The sequence below is a fragment of the Ursus arctos genome, unplaced genomic scaffold (genome assembly GCF_023065955.2).
Source record: "Ursus arctos isolate Adak ecotype North America unplaced genomic scaffold, UrsArc2.0 scaffold_57, whole genome shotgun sequence".
Taxonomy (NCBI): domain Eukaryota; kingdom Metazoa; phylum Chordata; class Mammalia; order Carnivora; family Ursidae; genus Ursus; species Ursus arctos.
In genome coordinates, this window is record NW_026623075.1 from 153,202 (window position 1) to 178,444 (window position 25,243).

The 25,243-nt window shown below is 38.1% G+C and overlaps 1 protein-coding gene across 5 annotated transcripts in view; it reads right to left on the reverse strand.

The window, feature by feature from the left end:
- The window catches only part of SMG1 (SMG1 nonsense mediated mRNA decay associated PI3K related kinase), a 98,240-nt gene that overhangs the window by 4,539 nt on the left and 68,458 nt on the right, over positions 1-25,243 (reverse strand). For 3 of the 5 annotated variants that reach the window (XM_026520243.4, XM_026520245.4, XM_057307659.1), the window contains 24 exons: positions 24,576-24,798; positions 22,244-22,490; positions 21,624-21,853; positions 20,214-20,462; positions 19,568-19,706; positions 19,372-19,481; positions 19,031-19,249; positions 18,214-18,404; positions 17,324-17,496; positions 16,896-17,175; positions 16,170-16,442; positions 15,718-15,952; positions 15,228-15,454; positions 12,500-12,650; positions 12,201-12,390; positions 11,559-12,028; positions 9,468-9,605; positions 7,198-7,350; positions 5,941-6,120; positions 4,592-4,819; positions 3,701-3,912; positions 3,426-3,532; positions 2,447-2,626; positions 2,260-2,366 (listed from right to left, as the gene is read on the reverse strand). In XM_026520243.4, the coding sequence (XP_026376028.1) occupies positions 2,260-2,366; positions 2,447-2,626; positions 3,426-3,532; positions 3,701-3,912; positions 4,592-4,819; positions 5,941-6,120; positions 7,198-7,350; positions 9,468-9,605; positions 11,559-12,028; positions 12,201-12,390; positions 12,500-12,650; positions 15,228-15,454; positions 15,718-15,952; positions 16,170-16,442; positions 16,896-17,175; positions 17,324-17,496; positions 18,214-18,404; positions 19,031-19,249; positions 19,372-19,481; positions 19,568-19,706; positions 20,214-20,462; positions 21,624-21,853; positions 22,244-22,490; positions 24,576-24,798 (4,912 nt within the window). Of the gene's footprint in view, positions 1-9; positions 245-2,259; positions 2,367-2,446; positions 2,627-3,425; positions 3,533-3,700; positions 3,913-4,591; positions 4,820-5,940; positions 6,121-7,197; positions 7,351-9,467; positions 9,606-11,558; positions 12,029-12,200; positions 12,391-12,499; positions 12,651-15,227; positions 15,455-15,717; positions 15,953-16,169; positions 16,443-16,895; positions 17,176-17,323; positions 17,497-18,213; positions 18,405-19,030; positions 19,250-19,371; positions 19,482-19,567; positions 19,707-20,213; positions 20,463-21,623; positions 21,854-22,243; positions 22,491-24,575; positions 24,799-25,243 lie in introns of those variants that run through there. The other 2 variants (XM_057307658.1, XM_026520244.4) reach the window with 2 other exon arrangements.

A 25,243-nucleotide genomic window follows, 5' to 3' on the forward strand; every position in this document is an offset into this window, starting at 1 on the left:
CAGGAAAGTAGTTTAAATCATCTAGACCTTTAAAGGACATATATGAGTTCTAGGAGTTAAGTTTCTAATCACCTGGATTAATCATCCAAAGGATGTGTAGTTGCTATGGTGGAAAGGTTGAACAACTCGAGCTTCCCTCATAATTCCACAGCTTACAAAATGTGTGTCTTGGGAAAGTCACAACCCCTTTGAGCCTTGTAAATCCTTAGATGAAGACAGAGCTCCCACTCACCCCACAGGTATTCTTGGGGTTAAACACATGAAGTCACACTAAGTAAATGTGTAAGCAGTGTAAAAAAAAAGTGCATAGCAGATTCTGAAATATAATTGGATGCTCAACAAATGTCTATTGATTCTGACTCAGATAAATCTTCTTCAATGGTAAGAAATATAATCATCTCTATATTCAGAGAATCCACAGGGCCCAACTGTATGTTAAATGCTCAGTATATGGCTGCTGAATGACAACTTACACCAAAAGCTGTGCACCAAGAACGCTATACTTACCCCACTCCTGTGAGCCCCGTTAACCCTCTTTCACATAAAATTTAATAATACAAAAAAAAGCACCATAGCCAAGCATCCTTCAAACAAATGGACACAGAGCTAGAGACAGACAGTCATGGAGTGCCTGTGTGGCTCAGTCGGTTAAGCGTGGGCTCAGGTCATGATCCCATCGCCCTGGACGGAGCCCAGCGTCCTGCTCAGCAGGGAGTCTGCTTCTCCCTCTCCCTTTGCCCCTCCCCCGGGTAATGTGGGCTCTTGCTCTCTCAAATAAATAAAATCTTAAAAAAAAAAAAAAAAAAAAAAAAAAAAAACCCTGCTCTGAAAGTACACAAGCCATTAACCGACCAGAAAGCTTCTGAAGCAAAGATACCCCTGACTCATTATTACCCATGTTTTGTTTTGTGGATTTTTCCCCCCCAAACTTGACAATTTCTAAGGAAATAATTCTTGACTAAGAAGAGTTTAATTTCAGGTCCTACACAACTATGTAACAGCATTTAAAATATAAAAAAAGACCTTCTCTTGCTGATGTTAAAACTGAATTGTGGTTGTCAAAACATTAGGAAACAGGATATTCATAGTCTCAAATTTTTACCCCACAGAAGAAAAGGTACATTTGTAAAGGAGAATTCAGGAGAATACTACCCTTGACCAAATGACCTAACTTAACACAAAAGATGGCACGTACAAAAACACATCACTGACAAACCCTGCCAAAAATGTTGATTCTGAATCTGATTATGAGGAAAATATCAGACAAATACACAGTGAGGCACATTCTACAAAATGACTGGTCTGAACACATCAAAAAGGCCAATATCATAAAAGGAAAAAAATGAAAATGCTCAGGAACTGTTCTAGACATTTAAGGCAACTAAAAGTAGAACAAGTATATACAAAATGAAAGATAAGCCTTGACTAACTCTTGTGGGGAGGGAGAGGCAGGGGGTTGGAAGGGCTAAGCAATAAAAGCCATTTTAGGATAACTGGAGAAATCTGAGTATGGACTGCATGTGAGGTAACAGTCAATGCTAACATCAGTGGTAAGTTTTCTGAGTTAATAATAATGTTTTGTTTAGCAGACATATATGGAAGTATTTAGGCATGAAGTGCTGTGTCTGCAACTCTCAAATGGCTCTGAAAAATGGTGTATGCATACACATGCACAGAAAGATGAAGCAAATGTAGAGAAACAACTGGTTTACTAAATCTAGGTAGGTAAAGAGTACATGAGCATTTCTACAACATTTCTGTAGGTTTAAAAATTTCAAAATAAACAGCAAGTGGGGGGATTCATTCTCAAATTTATATATACAATTTTAATAACAATGAGAAAATTTCAGAGTAATGAATTCGGACAAACAGACACCCCCGCAAACACTTTATAGATACTATTCCTGCACCCAAAACTTCACCCTGGTTTCGCTAGAAACCTTCAGATAGTTCCCTTTAAAATGCAAATTAATTGCTCTCTGGTGAAGGAGAGCGAGGGGGTCAAGCCACACCTTAAATTTCTATTAGAAGAGGGGTGAGGAGAAAGGTAATGTGCTAAAAGGGTAGAATCAGAATAAAACAGTGAAAATTTATTTGACAACTCCAGAGCTACCATTACTCAAAATCTTCTCAATTCTGAAAATAAATTTCAGTTCCTTATTTCTTGATGAACCACCAAGGAGGTGGGCGAGGGTATCTTTAAACCTGTACTGTTTCAGCAGCATTAAAATGGATAGATCAAGTTTAAAAAATGGTCACCTGTTCAGCAACTGACATTCTCCTATTAGGATCAACATCGCGGCCCTCTAGCTTGGCTTTCACCCTCTTCCACACACTCACTGCATAGGAGTTTCTCTCTTGCACAGCTACGAAGCAACGGAAACATACGTAAGTAAAACCACCACTTTGTATAAATATTTAATGTATCCTTATTCTAACTAATTACCTTTCCCTGTTTTAGGGTCTCTGACAGCCTTTTTAGGACTACAAGCAACACTCTTGCCAGTTCCTGGAATGGTGCTTGGTGGAGTATCTGCTGATGTGGCAAGATTTTTCTGAATCAGCTTTCTAGCATTCTGTGACATGACATCAGGCTGAGTCTTCTGGCCAGTGTTGCTCCGGACTGCTATAGAGAAAGAGTGGGTAGCTTAATTCACATGGAAACAGAAGATGGAGGAAGATAAAGAGGAGAGAGCAGGGCAGTGCTCTCTCAACCATCAACTACAAATGTAGAGCCATGAAAATAAATATGATTTTACCACCTTAAAGTCCTTATCCCTTGAAACAGATACTATCCTCCTAAAAATACAGCCTAAAGAGCTAGACATTCAGAAACAAATTTGTACAATGATGCTCACTGCTTGTTGTGGCATCAAAAAACTATAAATATATTAACTGTCCAACAATGTGGCATTAATATGGTAAAGACATAGAATGACATATTAAATTGGGGCATTAAGTCATTTTTTAAAAGGTTATTTGATGACAAGGAAATTTCTAATAGTAAGTGGGAAAAGGCAACAAGAATGGCATTCACAGAATGACCCCAATTTGTGCACGTGTGTGCACACATACACGCAAGTCCAACAACAAATATGTAATGGTTTTACCTCCAACTGGAATGAAACTACAAATTTTTCTATTTTTAAAAAAATTTCCCTGACAAGCATATATTTTATATACATAAATTATTTACAAAGGACTTAAACATAAGATATTTCTACTTTCTCACACAAGTACTTTTAAAATTAAACCAGAATGTGTTCAGTTCGAGTTGTGACAAGAGTTTAAGAAAATCCTTTAAAAAGGTGATGACTACTAACATATTAAGACACATAAAGGATAACTAAACATCTTAGCATCTATATGTGTACATTATTAACAGATCAAGATTCACATCTTTTTCTGAAGTGGAGAAGTCATACCTGCAGCAAAGGATGGCTGATAAGTAGCAGATGACGTTGGACTCGAACATTCATTTGTTGCATCGGTGACTAAGGGTGATGCAAAACCCACTAAATTATTATAGATACTGAAATACAAAATAAAATGGCTTATTTATGAAATGCTTCACCAGGTAACTGCTTATAAATATGAACAGGAAAAAAATGAGATGAATTAAATAAACCAAACTTACTATACCAGATGTTTTGCTCATGTTTTGACTACATTTTAAATTTAGGCCAGAAGGAATTCCTACCTCTGACTTTGTGTTTTCAGTTCTTTCAAGGTGGGAGTTATTTCCTGGAGCATTTCAACGTGTTCTTGACTTCGAACCTGACCCATAGCTTGGACTAACGTAAAGAGCACCGTCTGAATGTTGTCTTGCCAGGATTTATATTCACCTAAGAATTGCCTAACACTGTTCTCATAGGGAACATCTTCACCATCTGCCAGAGCAGCTTCTTCATCCTAGAATCAATATTGTAATGATGAGGAGAAATGGTATTTGTTTCAAGAGTAACTCATAAGACAGTCACATTTTTAATAACAGGTAATAAGTGTTTTTCAAATATGTGTTTAATCTGTTTATTACATTTTAATCCTATTCTACAGGAATCTTATTTCCAGCACAAAATAAGAACTCCAAGTCAAAACAAATCCCTAAGTTAGATGATTTGCTGTTTTGTAATGATGAAATTATTTAGCCTTTTCTCGGGGCTCAATTTCTTTACTATGTAGATTACGTGGGATACTGGAGGGAAGAGAGAATATTTCATTCATTCTGGAGACAAACTCATATGAGCTTAGGAATAAGGGTCTGAAGGAGGGAAAGATGTTGGGGAGATCAAAACACTCTGAGGCTATGTTCAAGTTTCAGCTCTACTGTTAAGTTATAGGACTTTGGGTGAATCGATCGCTTTAACCCTCAGTTTCTCTGGGTAAAAAATCAGTATACTACAACCTGCTTTAAAAAGAAAAAAAAAGTGACTGACTGATAAAACACACAAATTAACTCAATTACAAACAAACTGGAAGAGAAGTTGTTTTTGTTTATACCATTATTTCCCCAAACACAACTATGTATTTTTAAGTACTGTAATTTTATGAAAGGAGGGAGTTAACTGTGTATCAATGGTATTAATCTTACCTTAGCCATTGCTTTCAGGAGATGTTTGACATCTCCAAGTTGCCGGTTATGACCAGTGAGCACAGTCTTTATATTATCAACCAGATTCTGAATTGTTTCACAGACTGCTTCTATCTGTTGCTCCTTCTCTGTCTGAATTGCCCTCTGAGTAGACATATCCTGGGTCAGTTGTTTGTGTGCTGACAAAAGCCATTCAGAGCTGCCAATAGGATGTTCAAGACTGGTGTCCTAAACAGAACAAGCATTTGTTTGATTTAAGTATCAGATAGAATAATGGAAGAGTCTTTCCTTTATCACCGCCATCAAAAGGTATTTGTAACTCAAGCGGACACAAAGAACTTCATTTGCTAAGTCATGAACTAATTATGTAAATAACAGCACTTAATAATTTAAATAATCTATGAAATACAGATTAAGATTTCTGATTTTTCTGCATAATCACACAGTGAATAAATGCTTAAAGTTTAAGACACAAAAAATATCATCTTTGAATAACAAAGATGATCTGTATCTAAGACCCTAAACCCAGTGTAAACCACTCTTTAGAAAGACAGCGGAGTTTCCTAATTAATACACAGCCTAAAACCTTCCCATAAAAGATAAACACCGAGGGGCGCCTGGGTGGCACAGCGGTTGAGCGTCTGCCTTCGGCTCAGGGCGTGATCCCGGCGTTAAGAGATCGAGCCCCACATCAGGCTCCTCCACTATGAGCCTGCTTCTTCCTCTCCCACTCCCCCTGCTTGTGTTCCCTCTCTCACTGGCTGTCTCTATCTCTGTCAAATAAATAAATAAAATCTTTAAAAAAAAAAAAAAAAAAGATAAACACCGAATTTATCAACTTGCTATTTCTGGACTCAACTCTCCTGTCCAGCATTCACCTTCCACCAGCCCTCTGTCTGCTACCCTATTGTCAGTACATCTAAGTCATTTGCTACACACTGAATTTCTCCTCCCCTCTGAGCCTCCACAGTACTTCCACTGTGGCTCTGAGATTCTTTTAACTTTTTAATTCATTGTATTATTTATAATTAATAGGTTCCTTGGGGGCTAAGAGCAAGATTTAATCATTATTATTTTTTTAAGATTTTATTTTTAAGTAATCTCTACATTCAATGTGAGGTTCGAACTTACAACCTGGAGATCAAGAGTCACATGCTCCACCAAACAAGCCAGACAGGCACCCCTAGAGTTAATCATTAGATCCCTTATAACAACATTTTATATATAGTACACACACTGCATAAACGTAAACTGAGTGACTATATTACACTGACTTTGAGGGCATAACCCTGGCCTTATCATTTTCATCAACAAGTCACTTTACTCCCACACCAAGATTTAAGACTCACCACTCTCTGTAATAGACGAAGCTCTAACTCAGAGACTGAACTGTTGAACTGTGATGCAAATGAACACATTTGCTGACATCGTTTGATTAGTTCAAATAATGCAGCATCCAGGTTTAAGGCTTCTGCAGTCCTAGTTCGTAAACTTTCAAAATGAATGATATTGCTGCAGAGGAAAGTGACCTGTGAAGAGGCAAAGAGGAATGGAACCATCACAATAAGGGGGTAAATGCAATTTTAATTTAACATGAAAAAATACTACCTATTCATTTCCAGAATTCAGGACCACGACTGGTCCTGAAAAATGTATGAACGACTCTTTTGGGAAAGAGATCTAATCCTGATAAAGGCTATGAGTAAATGTACCTTGTTTTGGTTGATGTCATTAGGTGTGAGACGGTTAAAAGCACCTAAGTACAATTATGTAGAAGTATCTTCTACATGTTTGCTTTCAGATAGAAAATTACTTCATAATATAACTGTTACGATATTCAGCTGCAATTTATTTATGCTATGTCCAAATTTCAATTTGGAATGTTGCCCTTCTGCTTCTACTTTTCCCAAACTTTACAATAAAGATCACAAAATACTAACTGGACATTTGACAATATAATGCACATCTTTTAAGGTATGACAGTACTATTATAATTATGTAAATGGTTCTCACCTTTATAAAATGAAAAAACATTTGGGATTTCATTACAAATGGGATGGGGAAGAGGAAGTATAGAGGAAAGAAAGTGGGACTTAAGTTGACAATCACTAAACTTTAATTGGTTATGAGGATAGGGAAATCATTGTATTAGTGTAATTTTATACCTGATTGAAAATTACCTAATTTTTTTTTTGTTTTTTGTTTGTTTGTTTGTTTGTTGCTTTTGTCCCCTTCCCCCAATCATAACGAAGTTAATCCACAACCTCTGGCAGGTTCACAAGGTCATAAAGGCATTTTACTGCCACAGAATCACCGTAGTTGCATAGAGAGAACCTCAGACAAATATGGAATTAAACTCCTTATTTTCCAATAGAAGCTGAATCCATTTTATATTTAGCTAGGAGGCAGTAAAGGTCTAGGGAGATATCTGGCTGTGAGCTCAGCCTAAGGGATGCCCTTCCCACCAAGGCCTATCAGTCCCTCTTCCCAGTACTGTGAACTAGAGGGTGGACTCTCAAGCTACCCCTAGTGATCCCACGTGTCACTTCCAATCAGTTGCGGAATCCCATACGGAAAACAAAGACGGTGCACGTGGATCCCAATACCTGGCTTGCTCTTTGGCTCTCTTTAAGGACAAGATTTCTTCTTTCAGCTATTGTTGCTTCAAAATCCTGCAACACAGGTGCCAGTGCAGGGTTGGCACCACCTGCCCACTTGAGTCGCTGTTCAATACTTGCTTCAAGGGCTGCTAGTTTCTCCTATAAAAGCCAGCAGAACCTCAGTGAATATTTGACACTTTCTAATTCCTGGTGAGCATTTTACACAAATACAAGCAAGATTCAAAAGAAGCAGGATGGGACACACATAATTTACAAAACATTTTTAACGTACATCTATTGGAATTAATCTTTATTTCACTTTCAAAATTTAAGGCTAAACATGTCTGGGGAGGTAAGACATGGCTTTTAGTTTGTCTTAAAATTTGCAGAAGATTTTAATGTTTTTTTTTTTTTTTTTTTTTAAAGATCCATCTATTTACTTCAGAGAGAGTGAGCAAGTGGAGGGAGAGGTAGAGGGAGAGAATCTTCCAAGCAGATTCCCCACTGAGCGCAGAGCCTGATGTAGGCCCAACCCCATGACCCATGAGATCACGACCTGAGCCAAACCAAGAGTTGGACACTCAACAGACTGAGCCACCCAAGTGCCCCAAGATTTTCATTTTTAAATAAAGTAGTATTTGCCCTTATGTGCTATCCATAAGAAATTCCATTTACCATTTGCAACAACATGGATGGAGCTAGAGAGTATAATGCTAAGTGAAATAAGTTACTCAGAGAAAGACAGATACATGATTTCACTCATATATGGAAATTGAGAAACAAAACGAATGAACAAAGGGAAGGAAAAAAAGGAGGGGAGAGAGACAAACCAAAAAACAGACTCTTTAACTATAGAGAAAAAACTGGTGGTTACAAGAGGGGAGGTGCGCTGGGCGGGGGGGGGGGGGGGGGGCGCGGCGCACGGTGGTGGTGGTGAAAGAGACAGTGGGGATTAAAGAGTACACTTATCACAATGAGCACTGAGTCATGTATAGCACTACCGAATCACTATACTGTGTACCTGAAACTAACATAACCCTGTATGTTAACTAACTAGAATTAAAATAAAAAACTTAATTTAAAAATCCATTTATATTTTTGATTATGAAAGATAAAAATCAAATTCTTCCAAATTCAAAAGTTTATAAATAACAGTAAAAATCTATCCATATTATCATGATAAGGAAGGTTTTATATAACAAAGTTATCTCATTATTTATTCAACACTTCAGGCGGAGGAATTCACATCCTGTCTTTCCTGTGCTTCTCTCCCTCTTTCTCTCAAAGAAACACACCTCTAAAATTAGAAAGGGCAGGTATTCATTCTCCAAAACTGAAAACTAGGCCTAATACACTGTAGAGAAAAGGTATTTCACAATATTCAAAGAAGTGAGCTCCAGAAAAGTTTCATTAAAAATGTAAAAATTACAGAAGTGATTACACTTGATTTTATACAAAATTAATTTGTAAAATGAACAGAAAAATGTCAGTTACTTCTGAGTACATGAGAAATAAGGAGACACAACATAAAGACATATCTAACCATTATCAAGACCTGTTTCTTATTTTAAAAAAGGAGGTGAGATTAAATATTAGGCAGAAATTATGAAGAAATACACTCAATAATAGTAGTCAGGAAAACGTTCTATTGCCTTTGACATCATAAAATATTGTTAACTACACGTAAGAAATGCCCAAGCTGGGTGCCTGGGTGGCTCAATCAGTTAAGCGTCCAACTCTTGATTTCGGCTCAGGTCATGATCTCCGGGTTGTGAGACTGAGCCCTGAGTCAAGGTCCGTGCTAAGCGTGAAGCTTGCTTAAGATTCTCTCTCCCTCCCCCTCTCCCTCTGACGCTCTCGACTCACGCAGACGCGCGCACGCATTCTTCTCAAAATGAAAAAAGAGGACTAAGCTTTTTAGGTAGGAATAGTAAGCCAGATATAACTGCTTATGTGCCTTTCAGAAAACAAATTAAAATATTCAAGTTTTTCTAATTACCAAGGTTCCCTTAACATATAAAGGCAGAGTGATCATCAAATCCATTAAAAACCTGAAATATTTAGTATGTCTCTATTCCTGGTTAAAAATACCATAAGATTTGGTTACTCTGGAGGGTAAGAAAAAAAGATATAAATTAAAAATAATAGTGCAAAAGGAGTATGCCCCTGTGGCTTAGAAGCCAAGGACAGATATATAGATATACTGAACACGTCATCACAGTGTAGGTCATTTCTGAAAGTGGAATGTACTGCAAGTAAGGTCTGACAAAACACACCTGAACTGTTGCAATTGAAGTTTCAATTTGGCTCAGAGTATGGAGTTTCTTTTTCATGCTGGTTAGGATGGCAGACCGAGGGGGAGGTGTAACTGACATGGCTTGTGGTCTATTGATAAGGAGGTCTTCATGCTGCCACTGTTCAAAGAAAAGGCAATGTAAAAAAATCAGCAGGCGGTGGGGGGGCGGGGGGGACCTTTAGATAAAGGTAGGCGAGGTGCAAATTGGAACTGGGGAAAGAGGGGGAAAAAAAAACCAGCTGCAGCAAAGCGAAGTAGCCAGAGAAGTGTAATAGCAGAAACATTACAAAAGAATCATAACCAGGTGAAAAATTTCCTAATGTAGAGAATGGCTGATAAATTTCTTAGATCAGTGATATGCAACATCTAGGCAGTAATTCTGAAGATGTTTCCAAGTTCATGCAAAAGTCTGCTATACAATCCCTCCAAAAGATATCTTCAGTTGAGGCTGGAAAGGGCATGGGGGGGATGGATGGTGGAGAGGTGAAGACTGTCCAGCATGAGGCTAAGCAAGTGATTAAAAGAAATGATGGCAGCAGTCACAGAACAAAGAATTCTCCAGAGAACCTAAAAGTTGCAGAAAGGGGCAGGCAACTGCTCCGAGGATCGAGCTATCTTATATGTTTTAAGGGAGGCCCCAGAAGGCCCAAGAGATATTTGGGCTACATGAACATTTGTTTAGATCAACAAAATTGTAAGGATTTTTACAACACTTTCCATACAGTTGTCGATTTTTTTAAGGGAATAAACTCTAGAATGTATAAATAAAACTTACAACATTACATAATTTATAAGAAAAAATACAAAAAGATTGCAATGTGCTAGAGACCATTAATATATAATAAATACAATTTCAAAATGTGAATAAATTACTTTTCTTAATTTATGAGCTAAAAAAAACAGCTCATGATAAAACTGCAAAGAGAAGGAAATATGCTGATTCATGCACTGAGGCTGAAGCCACCAACTCCACCATGGGGAAGCACCTTCAACATAAATAATACAAAGTAACCAGCGTTTGTACCAAAACAGATCCCAGGAAAACACAGTCCCCAAATATTACTCCAACTTACACAACCCGTTTGAAGCTACAGACAATATTGAAGCCTATATTTGGAAGAAAGAAAAGAAGGAAAAGAAAATAAAAGAAAAGAAAAGAAAAAAGAAGGAAGGGGAAGGGAGGAAGAAAGAAAAGCAAGGTAGAAAGAAGAAAGAAAGAGAGAGAGGAGAGGGAGGGAGGGAGGAAGGGAGGAAAGAAAAGAAAAAGGAAAGGGAAGGAAGAAAGAAAGGAAGGAAAGAAAGAAAGGAAAACAGAAAGAAAGGGAGGAGAATGAGAGAGAGGAAGGGAGGAAAGAAAAGAAAAGAAAAGAAAAGAGAAGAAAAGAGAAGAAAAGAAAAGAAAAGAAAAGAAAAGAAAAGAAGAGAAGAGCTACAATTTATACTGTGCTTAGTGTCTCATATAAAACATCATTTTTAACCCTCATAGTCCGCAATCTTTGTGAGAAGTATGGTTCCCACCTGAGGGAGGATTAAACCCAAGTTCACACACCTGAATCTAAATCCATCTCACCCGCAAAGCCTGTGTTGTCATACTGCTCCCTAAATGATCACAGACAAAAACAGGCCTCTAAAAACAAATTCCAAATGATGATGGATTCATGCACAAAGCTGTTATCACATCATTAGAGCATCAGGGAAACAGAAGTCACTTTAGAAACAATCTTAATTATATGTTAAATAATATAGGAGGCATATTCATATAACGAATAAATTCAACCATTAGAAATCATATTTACAAGTAATACTTAATGATACAGAGGATACCAACCATACAACACTGATGGAAACAAAGTTAAAGGTCACAAAGTGTAAACACAAAATATTCTCAACTACATGGAACAGAAACAAGGAAAAACAGGAAAGAAATACCAAAATGCCAAAAAGCTGGCTTTGCTGCAAGCTGGCGCAATCCAGGACTTTTAAATATTTTCTTCTTTACATTGTTATATTAATTCCCCCTAGTTTTCAAATTCCTATAGTGGAGAAAAACACATTAGGAAAAAACACTTACTTGAAACATGGCAATATGCAGCTGAACACGCTGCAGGCTTGTCTTACAAGAAGAAATACTGGTTTCCAGCCTGCGCACCAAGTCATGCTTCTTCCAGGCAGTATCATAGGAACTTGCTAACACAGTTGCCCTGTTCATGACCAGCTGAGAGAACTTCCCAATCTGAATGTTGTGCTCCACTGCTTTCTTACAAAGATCATCAACAGAAACTTTGCTTTCAGCACCAAAATCCTTTGCCTCTACTTGAGCAATAATGTCTACCCCTAGAGCACTGATAAAACTGCAGAGGGTGAGTCCTAGGGCTTGGTTTGGGAGTCCAATCAAGAGCTGCCTCACGAAGTCAGCTGTGAATGCCTTTATGGGTTTGGCCATCTGGTCTTCACTGAAACAGGAGTTTCTAAAAAGGGTTTTCACGTTGACAATCTGTACAGGTCCATTTACAGTATTCTGATCTTCAAGTGAACTCGATCCTAAAAAAGGAAAACTTTCGTAAAGTACTTCATGCAAAGTAAAATAAGGTAATAATGATGCTATTTAAAAACAAGACCTTATGAAGATTCAATTAAGTTAAGCCTACTCCATCCTGCCCCCTTCCAAAGTTCTACACAAGTAAATCCAGCATGTTTAAATGTGAAAGATTACCTGATAAAGTTTTAGAAAAGGTACCACAGAGCCTGAAGAACTCCTTAATTGTCTGTAGTCTTTTTAGAAAGAAAATCTCCTCTAGCACCTGCCGGTGATTATCGTCATCAAAAAAATTGACTTGGGTACTCCTGGCTTCCCTTATAATGTCAATCTTTCGCCAAGCTATGGGAATTTCCATCTTATTTAACTATGCAAAAAAAAAAAAAAAAAAAAAAAAAACAAAGTTCATTACTCTTCACACAGTGAAGTACTACTTTACCACACGTGCATTATTTATTCATAAAATCAGTATTTACCTTTTCAACTAATAAGCCAAAAGCAGTTTCAACTTGGGCAAACATGCCATCAAATGCTACCAAAAGCATCTGGCCAGCTGACATTTTTGGTGTTTCATCAACCGAACCGTTTCTTGGTTGGATTAATTCACCATATTGAGCATGAAGTATTCTAGAGAAAAAGAAAAGGGAATTAACATCCTACGGAAGAGTAGTAAATTTGGGGAAAAACACAAAAGGTCAGTATAAGTCACAGCTAACATGTGATCTGGAAAATAAATCTTTTTTTTTTAAAGGTTTATTTTATTTATTTGAGAGAGAGAGAGAAAGAACACAAGTGGGAGGAGGGACAGAGGGAGAGAATTCTCAAGCAGACTCCCCGCTGAGCGCAGAGCCCCACATGGGGCTCAATCCCAGGCTCTCTAGATCAGGTCCTCTGGATCACGACCTGAGCCGAAATCAAGAGTCGCTTACTCGACTGATCCACCCAGGCACCCCTAGAAATCTTTTTGCATGCAGGAAAGAGTGTTAGGATAAAATGACATGCAGTGCCAGTACAATGTGATGGTAATGGTTCCAATTCAGTGTCAGTAACTGTTCACATGATTAAATTTTAGGCAAACTTGAATTATGACAATTTTTAAAAGAACTATGTAAGATACTACAGTCTCACTTTACACAAAGAATGTAAAATAATACAAACCCCCAATAAATGTCAAGAATCATACAATTCTAAAGCTGGAGGACTTTAGCAAAAACTGTCAGGTATGTTCATACTACTTACTGTCACATACATGATAGAGCCAACTATAGACCATAAACTCAAATGCCTGCCACCCGTGGCACACCTGGTTTTGAATAATGCATAGTTTGAGTGTAAGTCTTCAGAAATTCACCCCATACATCATCATTAACTTAAGGCTTACACAGTGGCTTATGTATCTGGAGACTAGTCTGAACATATTATATAAAAAATCAAAAACAGCACTCCTGGAACCTACAAATAGTATCAATTCATGTTACTAATGTTAACTAGATTTTCAACTTTATCACACACACATACAGAAATAACTATAAAACTATTAAGAGAATTTAAAAAGGCTAACCAGAGCAATTTCTAATGGAAAAAAGAGCTACAAAATGGTATGCAATTTTTTCTTGAGATAATCAGAGTTTCTCCAAAACAAGGTAAAACAAGCTGTAACAGATCAGGCATTAAGTCTGTCACCCAAATCATACATGAAAAATAAATAATCATCCATTTGAGGGTAAGAGAAATCTGAATTAGATATTAAAGGGAGATAAATAAGGGCTGAAATTTAGTAAGAAAGGTGTATAGATTTGGCATCTAACTTTTTAAATAATGCTAGAAATTTAAATGATAAAGCTCTTGTGCAAATAATTGAAATCATCATCCAGCTGACTTTTAGTTTATGCTATAATAATTACACTCATTTTTTCTACTTATGGTGAAACAACTACAAAGAAACATAAATTGGAAAATTATGAATGCAGATAACAGAAAACATTAAAGAATTACTGTTAACTTTTGGGGTGAAGTAATGACACCATGATAAAGGAAACTAAGTTTCTATTTTAGATATATGTACTTCGAATAGTATTTAAAAATGAAAAGATACTTGCTTCAAAATAATCGGGGCGGTACAATTTAAACAAGATAAATAATTTAAACAATTTAAGCAGGTGCAGATAATTACCTCAGGTGGGAAAATGAAGGTACATTATACTATTCTACTTTCCTTTCTTTGAATTTTCTCACAGGAGGAAGCACAACAGGTCAATCCATTTCTACTCCCTCAATTACACTCTCTGGGGTGAACTCGACACCAGAATGCCCAAAAAAGAGGTCTGAAGTCACCAGAGACAAAGAGGCTTACAGCTTAGCTAGGGACATAATGCATTGGCTGGAGGAACCACCCAACCTTTGCAGGTTCCAAAGTCAAACTGTTTTTCTGCATTTCAGAGGTGGAAAACACCATGTTCAGTACCTAAAACATACTTATAAAGTTTAAGCAAAGTTTAAGCATTTACCTGAAGTGCAGTGTATACTCCATTAACTAACTAAACTGGCTCAGATGCTTCCATGGAGTTCCAAGGGCTGGCTTAAAAAATACCACACTCCACTTTGTGTATGTGCAGCACACATATGGTGAAACAACACTAAAAGTATAGTGTGTATGTGATAAAACTGCATGGAGCTACAAACCCAGGGTGCACGCGTCACTGGGGAAATCTCGGTAAGCTCTGTCGACTGTACCGACATCCACTTTGTGGTGGTGCCACAGTACTACAGGGATGCAAGATGCTAAGAGCGCAGGAAGGATGGAGCCTGCACAAGACGTCCCTACACACACGTTATCGTACAACTTCCTATGACTCTGTAATTATTTCCAAATAAATAAACTATTTTTTAAAGATTTTATTTATTCATTTGAGAGAGAGAGAGAGAGCACAAGCAGGGGGAGTGGCAGGCAGAGGGAGAAGCAGACTCCCTGCTGAGCAAGCAGCCTGATGCAGGGCTTGATCCCAGTACCTGAGCCGAAGGCAGACGCTTAACTGACTGAGCCACCCAAGTGCCCCCCAAACAAATAAACTTTTTAAAAAAGATCTGTATAGAAGCATTTGTTAGTAGTTCTATCTGCTGTACAATTAAAGCTAAACTTGCAGCACAGAGCCCAGAACCTGTCACCTGGCTTCCCCAGCTCCGTCACAGCTACCATTCACTTGCCTGGCAACATCGATGTAATGAGCATGCGTTTCCTCCTCGAGTCCCATAGCCGCGTTTCTTAAATAGGCCTGAAGAGATTCTACTAGAGTCTGCAGGGGAACGCCGTCAGTTGTCTGCTCAATAAGACTGTCCAGCTCATGAAGCATACTTTCTAATGTGTATTCTCCTTTCATTAAACATCTCAGTGCTTCTGGAAATATGATTTGCCGGAAATTTGAATTTAATTCCTATAAATATGTGAGAAATATATTTTAATGTTTTCTAAGTTTAGATAAGTTATACCTTCAGAGGTTTAATGCATGTATTAAGAACAGACATATGCGACTGTAACCAATTTCTGGCCACAAACCTCACACTGATCTTTAAGTGATCAATTAAGCAACATTAAAAGGGAAAAAGTCAAATTGCTTTTCTGAGCCAGTGATAAGAAGTACAATGTTCAATATCTAAAACAAACTTATCAATTTTAAGCTAATCTAAAAGCGCTCACCTGAAGTGAGGTATACACTCCATTAGCTAAATGAACTGCCTCAGAAGCTTCCATTGGGTTCGGAATGTCCAAGTCCTGTGGCACCAGGTGGCACTGCTTCAGCAACTGCACCAGGCAAGTGACGTTCCCACTCATACTGCAGAGCTCCTCCAAGAACCAGGCTCCATCCCGAGAGGTCAGGTCCACCAGTTGCTCCCCAGCACTTGAAGCTGCACCTTCCATCATCAGGTTCCGCCTAAATGCAACAAGGGTTTATACAGTGAAACCTATCAGCTACACTCACACAGACGAGTGGATACCTCAAACTCAGAAAGGAAGTAGAGCAGCCGTAACAGTGGGCAAGACTAATGAAAGTAAAAGAATACCTTAAGATGGTATTAAAAAAAAGGACAGGAAATCTCAGTATGAATGTTTTCAAGACAACAAACTCAATCTGGAGTTGGCTAACTCACCTTGTAAGAGTACAAAGGGCAGAAATAATAACACTTGCTAGACTCAAAGATCCTTCTTCTCCATTCTCGTGAAGGAAAACTTTAATGCAACGTTCAATTTCTTTCAACTGATCTTCACAAACAGGCACAGTGACAGCTTCCTGTTTCAAGCGTTCCACTTGTCTGATCAGCCTGCTGTTGATGTCGGCTGCGTACCGCTGCAGGGTCATCTCCGTGGCAGTGATGAACTGACACACTGCTGGTGGAGGCTGGGGAGCATACTGCATTTCATATCTACACAGAGAGAGAGAGGTGCTTGTTTACAATGTAACCCACTTCCTGCTTGTAAAGTTAGTTCACATTTTACACTGGAGCCTTTGATCCTCGAACCTTAAATAGCAGAAACCATTTTTACAAGTAAGAAAAAGTCTCAAGAGCTCAAGTCATTTTCCAAGACCACTTGTTAGTGAGCGACAGCTCAACTGAGTTTAGCTCTCTTTACCCTGATCCCATCACTCTGATACTGGGATACATTTAATCAATTAGGAAAAACACACCCTCTTATAAGGGAAAACATGACCTCAAATCATCTTAAAACCAAGAAAAAATTGATCCCATTCAGCTTCCATCCCTCAACAATTTCTTTCAGAAAAATGAAATATTATGCACACATGATAATAATAATTTGAACACAACTTTGCATCTAATCCCAAGAGAGGTCAAGAAAATTAAGTGTGATCAACGCACTTCCTGTAGAGTTCTTGACAGCGCTCTACTGTGGTGTTACAGATGAGTTCTTCCATCCAGGTCTTCCACTGCTCAATTCGATGTTTCTGAAATATGGCCTTTGGATACTGCAGAGCTACGGTTGCATAGTGATGCAGCTGTTCCAGACAACCTCGGAGCACTGAGCGCCTCTGCTGGAGAAGAGCGCCCACTTCCCCCTCCAGCTGCTCACACTGGCTAATCAAGTGCGCCTGGCCAGCATTCTGTAGAAAGGCTGTCGCTGGCACATAGCTTGGAGGACCTTTTGGTAAAAAACGATTATTAATCACGGTGAAACTATTCCAAAGCAGCAGTCATTGAAAGGAGCACAAACCAGAACCCCACACATACACACACAAATACAAAACTCACATGCTTAACATGTGTATCTAAGATAAATCAACCCATACCAAGGTCCATTTGTGAGCTTATCTCCTGAAGCAGACTTGCAAGCTGTGTTGCTTCTAAATTATTGAACGCAGCCTGATAATGTGTTATCCACTGTTCAAATTCATTCAGCTTCACCTGGATTGCTTCCTGAACAGCCCTTTGCTGAGTCTGTAGTTGAGTGTGTTCAGAATACCTAATTGGAGGGAAAAATTCTTTTAAATTGCTTCTTCCTTCTATGTACTTTCATAAACCTTGATTCTGCTCATACTTGGGACTGCCTGGTAAGTTCCTTTTCAATCTTGAGTGCACTGCTCAAATGTCCCCTACTTCTCTGTTTTTCCTGTAATTCTCTCAACTATACTCACAATTTTAAATAAAACATTTTCAAAACCCACCACACCAGCCAGGTGTTGAGTTATCTTTAGTGTAAACGATGGATACTTCACAGATCTTTTAATCTCAGAGACTCATGCAGTGTGTGGCATTTGTATATTTACCCTTTACCAAGCATCTGCACTGTACAAAGTTCATTCACTTAGATCATTCTATTTAGTTTAATGCTTAATTCAGCAAAGTGGGTAAAATAACTGCCACTGTAATGAATAAGGATCCAGACACAAAATGTAGAGAGAAACCCAAACCTCAGGTTTTCTGAATCCAAGTTCATGTTCTAACCACTATATCCACTTATCTCCCATAATTACCCAAACATTTCAATTACCTATAATAAAGCAGAAAATTTAAGTGAATTTCTGTGTATTAACAATTCGAAACTGCAGTCCTTGGGAGAGCTTTTGTCATTTATGTAAATTGCTGCAATAACTCTAATTCAAGTTGACAATGTTTACACAAATATGAAAATTCTCCTTAATGGCATATATTTAGAAACAAGTGTTCAACACTTTTAAACCTGTGTTGCAGAGTGTGAGAAGGATGGTCCACCCCTTCAGCTCCTTCTAGAAACTCTATTTCTTCCAGCAGTTTGCCTTGAAGTTTTTCCACGTCTGTCAGCTGCTCTTGCAAGCTTAGGTATTCATCTAAGCTGCTGTCCAGCTTGGGAAGCACAACCAGCATCTCATCCCTATTCTTAAACCAGTTCACCTGTAAAAAGATTTAATTATGATTAGGGAAATTCTTACAGGGTCAGCTGTGAGATATGATGATATCTGCCACAAGAATCATGTTAGATGGACATCTTGTATACATTATTCTATTTAAATCTCTTAACTTAAACCCTGAGGGGGTAAGGGCACATGTATTTCACAGATAACGATAACCACTGCATTCAAGTTCACACAGTCATAAACTGAGACTCAAATCTCACAACACCATGTAGTTACCACCATGCCACACAACGTAGTGTTAGCATCACTGGCTACCATGATATTAAAATTAAGACTGAGGGGAGGCTATCCAAGTAAGGAATACCTAAAATAATCATTGGAAACACGTTTCAATGTATTAAAAAAGGTGTAATTTTTTTCCCCCAAATCATTAACCCACCTCCAATGAATAAGAGTGTGATTGTGTGTCTTTGTATGGGAGCATTTCCTACTAAAAAGACATCAAATTGCCCTATTTCACTGACATTTCAGTATTATACATGATAGTCTTCCAAAAATACTTTTTAAAAGATAGTTTTATTAAAAGATAGCTTTACCCAGCTTCTTGGTGGACATGTTAACACTAGTAAAAAGATGGTGATGACTTATTATCACTGCCTTCACCTTAATTTCAGCTACTCTGGAAGAAAAGAGGCTGCGGGTGATCTCTCGCTCCATCTCTCTCTTGCTCTGCTTGCTCTCAGCCTGCTGGCCACCTCCACCATAGACAGCGCCAGCAAACCCCGCCTCGCCCCCGGCCGTCCAGTCCACCAGGGGGTCATACACAAAGGCCTCCAGCAATGTCAGCAAAGTCTCTCTGCCACGCCGCATGATGTGTAGAACCTGTTTTCAGAGGTATTTTAATCAGGTTTTGCCACAAGTTTCCTCACTCAAATGTAGTTTTTCATTCCACAAGATTTGTTAATTTAACAGGTACATTAAAAGGTGCAAGAGAAACAACATACCTGCTCACATGAAAGCCTAAAAACACCTTCTACTCCAGTTACACCCAGTGCTGTTTCAATATTCTGTGTCATTCGAAAAGGTACTTTCTCAGGAACTCTAAGGCTTTTACCTTGAAAAGACAAACTGTTATATTTTTGTCCTTTCACCAAAAACATCTGACCCTCACATAAATGTAAAAGTCGAATTTAATTTTACCTTTTTCAAAGCAAACATTGTAATCTATGTGAACCACCTCTCCAGTCGTCATATCTATGAGAACATTATCCAGATGTCTATCTCCAAGGCCAATTATGTATCCAACCATAGACATGACTGCAGTAGATCTGGCATAAGACTAAACAAGAGGGGAGAAGGGGTGAGGAGAGCAAGTTGTAACACCATCAGCAAACTTCCTTCCAACATGGACTTGATGCTCCAAAATTTACAGAATTCCATAATCCCACTCCCTCATTTCTAAATAGCATTCCTAAGGGATGCTGCAAGTGGCCCCAGAGGCTCTGCACTGAGCAGCAGCAGACAACACTGTGGTCCTTATTGGTCCTACTTAGTATCCTAATGCTGGATTTAAAAAACAAAACTATTTTCAGCCTCCCTAGTTTTTCCCTTTCTCAAGCTTTTATTCTTCTTTTCACTCCAACCATCATCCCCTCTGTTCTGCCCTCACACAGTCATGGTCACACCTTATGAAAATAAGTGTAACGTAAAACTCGAATACAGGTCCTAAACTACCAAGTCTGGAGCGAGACGAGGGGGAAGGGGAGGAGAGTGAACAATACAGACTAGACAGGAAGCAGGCAAAAGAAACAATAATACTGATTACAGCCCAAAACAAAACACATACCTGTGTGACTCTCCACCATTCATCAGGTGTGGTGCAAGAGGACCAAAGCTCTTTAGCAAGGAGATTGGGGGGGGTGGCCTCCATTAACTCCTCTAGTACCGCCTTCATTACATGAAGAGGCCAATCCCGTCGGGACACATCGAGACTAAGTCCAACTGCTTTTAAAGCAGGGCCAATTTTACTATAATAAAGTTCACTAGGACGAGGTACAATTCCAGGATTCTGAGGAGTTTGGTAGGAATCTTGGGCCTAAAAAAAATTTTAAGAAAAATATCAACTTTATTTAAATACAGATAAAGATTACTTTGAATTTAAAGTAGTATTTTAAGAACTGGTTTTTGAGTGGCATCCTCCACCTTCCTGGCCAAATTGCACAAATTCCTCTGGACTGTGCATCTTTCTTACAACTTACCTATCTTTCTCTTAATTAAGTACTACCACTTTACTATATAAAACTTAGTCTACTGATCTATTTTCTTGAGCTTCAATAAAACTCAACATTTACATTCTTCTTTGTAACATATAATTCTACTGAAAATGTCATTAACTTATGCACAAATTTCACTCTTTACTGATATGACTCAATCATCAATATAAAATTAACAGTATTCAAAAATTTAGATAGCCCCTAATTCCCATTTCTCATTTAACCCTCAATAATTGTTCTGAAGTCTCCTATGCTTATTTTTTAAACTTGACTCCTTTCAAATTCTTGCTCCTTCCCATACCTACCCTAATTAGAATAATTATTTTGGCTAGATATGGACTCCTGAGGTTGAGACTGTATAAAACTTATCTTTATTTCTGTAGCACTTAGTACTGCTCCTATATACTAATAAGCACTCAGATGCTTAGCTAGAATGAATTCTAAATTAAATCCCTAGTCTAAATCAGAGTGATAAATTTCACAGGCACAAAATATGACATCACAGTAATTAAAATTAACTATAAATGTAGTTGCTTTTTTTTTTTTACATACTTAAAAGAAACTGATTTTCAAAGCTCTCTTATTTGTAAATTTAATTTAAAAGCAGGGGTGCCTGGGTAGCGCAGTCATTAAGTGTCTGCCTACGGCTCAGGGTGTGATCCCCGCGTTCTGGGATTGAGCCCCACATCTGGCTCCCTGCTCAGCGGGAAGCCTGCTTCTCCCTCTCCCCCTGCTTTTGCTCCCTCTCTCGCTGCCTCTCTTTCTGTCAAATAAATAAAATCTTAAAAAAAACTTTATTTTTATAAAATATGCCTCAGAAACACTTTCCTAGATATTTCAAGTCTGTTCTATAGCATTTATAAACTTACCAAAATGTTCAAGTACAGTAAGCCTATGAGTATTTCACACAGAACAAGAAAGAGACTAATATATGTTTTTACAGAAATTCAAATAAAAGTACACATATATCTGAATTTATCAACCTTCTGTGCCTGTAAGGCAGCTTCCCGTTGTTGCCATCGTTTGTAAAGACCAAATAAGGGTGTGGCTCCATCCACCCACTGGATTAGTCCCGATCGGGTTCCTAGTGGCGTTACAGAATAGTGTCGGGCGTGGAAACGGGGTGTTTCCTGGCGATTGATTGTAGCAAACATGGTATTCACAATAGACAGAAATTGCATTATTCTCTCATCCAGATGTAAATCTTCTAATCCTATGGAAACAAAACTTAAAGTAGCTAGAGTGGTGACCAAATGGGCTGGGGATGGGGTTACAGATATATCACTTTTGTGTTTCCTCTCAACAGTAGCAGTCAAGAACTGAGAGCCAAGGAAGCATAATGGGACCATTAAAGGACATTCCATTCAGTCACAAGGTATTAGACACTAGCATTATTAGCTGTACCTCAGTTCTGCTTATGTAAGTTCTTAAGCAAAGAGATGAGAGGGAATGGAAAATCTTACGACACAGCCTCCAACCACTTCCATTCAAAATCACAGAAGATACAAGACAATCCAGGCTATTCACCTGGAACAATTCTCTCCCAGCACATTCATACACAAAGCATTCATAATCAAATTAAGGCTCTTGTTTTAAATCCCACCTTTGAAAAGATAAGGATAGCTCTTGCCATCTGACCCTAGAAAGAGAAGTTTCTTTGGCTTGGTTTTGGTAGGTAAGATGGTGATAGTTCCGCCCACACTGTGGATTGTGACAGTGTCTCTAGCTGACACTTCTCCAGGAAGAGCAATTTCGGTGTTAGTCATGGCAGCCAGCCATGGGCTGATTTCTTCAAGACGCAAGATATAACTTGCACGTTTCTGTGCTCTCTGTTGCAAACTCAGCATTATCTGTATTTATAAGAGGGGGAAAAACAGGTTTATGTTATCACTCCAACACTTAACTTTCTTCCACATTCAATTTGGCATAAAAGTAAACTTAAAATACGAATACAGATGTCTCACATTATAGTTCCTACATTTAATTTCATGTTACATACTTGGGCCATCCTGAGAGAGAAAATACTAGTGTGTTGATATGATCTAGGTGATTTCTACTTTGTTTAGACCTCTCTCTTCTCTGTCCAAACAACCAATGCAATCATAGCAGATGGAAGGAAAGCACTGCTATGATCACTAAATTTAGGGCTGGTAGCAAGCTAATTCCCCACATTAAGCTACGTTTTATCAATGCGAAAACAAATCAATTAAGTCCTTACAATAGAGCAAAAGATAAAACTGACAGCTGCTGGGTGTCAAGTAGATAGACCCTTAGAAGCCACTTGAAAAGCTGGTAACAGTTTAAGAGCTCTGACCACTTAAAGTATGCAGAATTAACACCACAACCCCTTCTAATAACTCGTAGGGAGTGGATCGCATATATAGTTGTATCCCTACTTTTAGCTAACTTAATAATGTGCACCTGAATTAACTCTGAGCTCTGCTTTCATATGAAAAATGTTTAATCAATCCTCAGCGAGCTTTGTTCCATAAAAGGAAAAGGACAACTTGGAAACATTCCAAGTACCCACAGACAGGACACAATGGATAAACTGTAGCACTTTCCCATAATACATCAATGTTCAGCTGCATACAAAATATGGATGAATCATAAAAGCCTAATACTGACCCATCAATTATAGAATAAACGCAAATATATATACATATACACACACACATATATATATATATATATATATGATCTCATTTATATGAAGTTTAAAAACAGGCAGAAACTAAACAATACATCCTTTAGAAATGCATCAATAAATAACAATTATTTTTTTAAATGTATTCCTGTTATCTCTTCCTTTGATTTTCTTAGTTGATTTATTGAATAGGAGACAAGCAAGAAACTGCTATTGGAATGCAAGCAAAAAAGTTTTGGCTAGGCCACACACAACAAACTTCATCCTTCATGTCAGTGTTCTAGTCTTGCGCTTCTAGCTATTTACTATGAATTTACCATTTATTCTAGTTTCCTCTAGATAGCATTTACTACTTAAAGTTAGGTGTACTCTTTGTTTCTACACTGGACCTTTTAATAGTTTTTTCATTGCTAAAGTAAGGAAATCAGGAGCAATAAAGGTAAGAAAGAAAGGATAAAAAAAGAAAAAGCTATAGGGTAATAAATAGGCTTCCCAAATAATGGTGCTGTTTCTATACCAGAAAAAACCAAAGCAAATACAGATTAAGGGGACCAAAACATAAAAGATAAGGATTCTCAGGTTCCTGGGTGGCTCAGTCAGTTAAGTGTCTGCCTTTAGCTCAGATCACAATCCAGGGGTCCTGGGATCAAGTTCCACATTGTGCTCCCTGCTCCATCCGGAGCCTGCTTCTCCCTCTCCCTCTGCCCCCTACTCATGGCTTGCACTCTCTCTCTCTCTCTCTCTAGTGCTATCTCACTCTCAAATAAATATAAATCTTAAAAAAAAAAAGGGGGGGGGTAAGGATTCTCAAATATTTAAATATGCTAATCATCCCCATACAGCCTATGCAAAATTGATTTTCAAACAGTTACTTATAAATATTGATGTTACATGTGAATAGTTTGTCTGTTAGAAATATTTACTACCCCTAAGAAAAGCTAAATAGGTACAAGATTAATTTTTGTAATCTTTTATGAAGACAATAAAGCAAGCCATCAATATTTAGTTCAAGGCCAGACCCTTTCCTTAACTAATTTCTTACAGTATATTCTTCCCTAGTACGAACCCTCTATAGATAAAAGTTTGCTGCCTTAGGCCCATTCGCTCCCAAATTCTCAAAATGAAGAAAACACCTCTCTCTACATTCCTTATAAGCAACTGGTCATAGGCTGCCTTCCATGGACCTACAAAATCTCTCACTTTCCAAGTAAGGAGAGTCCCCATATTTAAATTTTGTATTTCATATGGAATTTCCCATTTTAGTAGTATTCTTGAGATTTTTTTGTACCTCTTTAAATGGAATCCAGCTGCTTCCAGGCTTTGCCGGATTTGATGGTGTCTTCAGCTTTTCAAGAGCATTTTCAATTGCTTCACCATAGTTATCCTGAAACCACTTTTCATGAGGTGTTTCTGCAGGGGCTGCGGTGATGCTCCTTACATGCTCCAAAGCAAACACAATGGGCTTCATCAAAGCCGTGTGCTTTTCACGCATGATTGCAATTTTCTCTTCTCTGGCCAGGAAGACATAAAGAGTTTTACAAACATCAAACAGTTTAAATGCATCTAGTGTAAGGAAACAGAATCAACAAATAAGCGAAAATAAATAAAATATTAGCATAATAACTTAGAAAGACAGCATTGTAAAATACCCAGCACATGAAAGAGGCAGCTTTTCAACACCTGGCGCTGGGAAAACTGGATAGCCACTCGCAAAAGAATGAAGCTGGACCCTTACCTTCCTTATACGATTATGTAAAAAAATAACTCAAAATGGATAAAAGACCTTAAGACCTAAGACTCTTAGAAAAAAATGTAGGGGAAAGCTTCTGGACACCTGATTTAGGAATGATTTCTTGGATATGGTACAAAGCACGGGCAACAAAAGAAAAAACAGAAAAACAAGGTTACGTATCAAACTCAACTTCTATGCAACAAACGACACTATTAAGAGAGTGA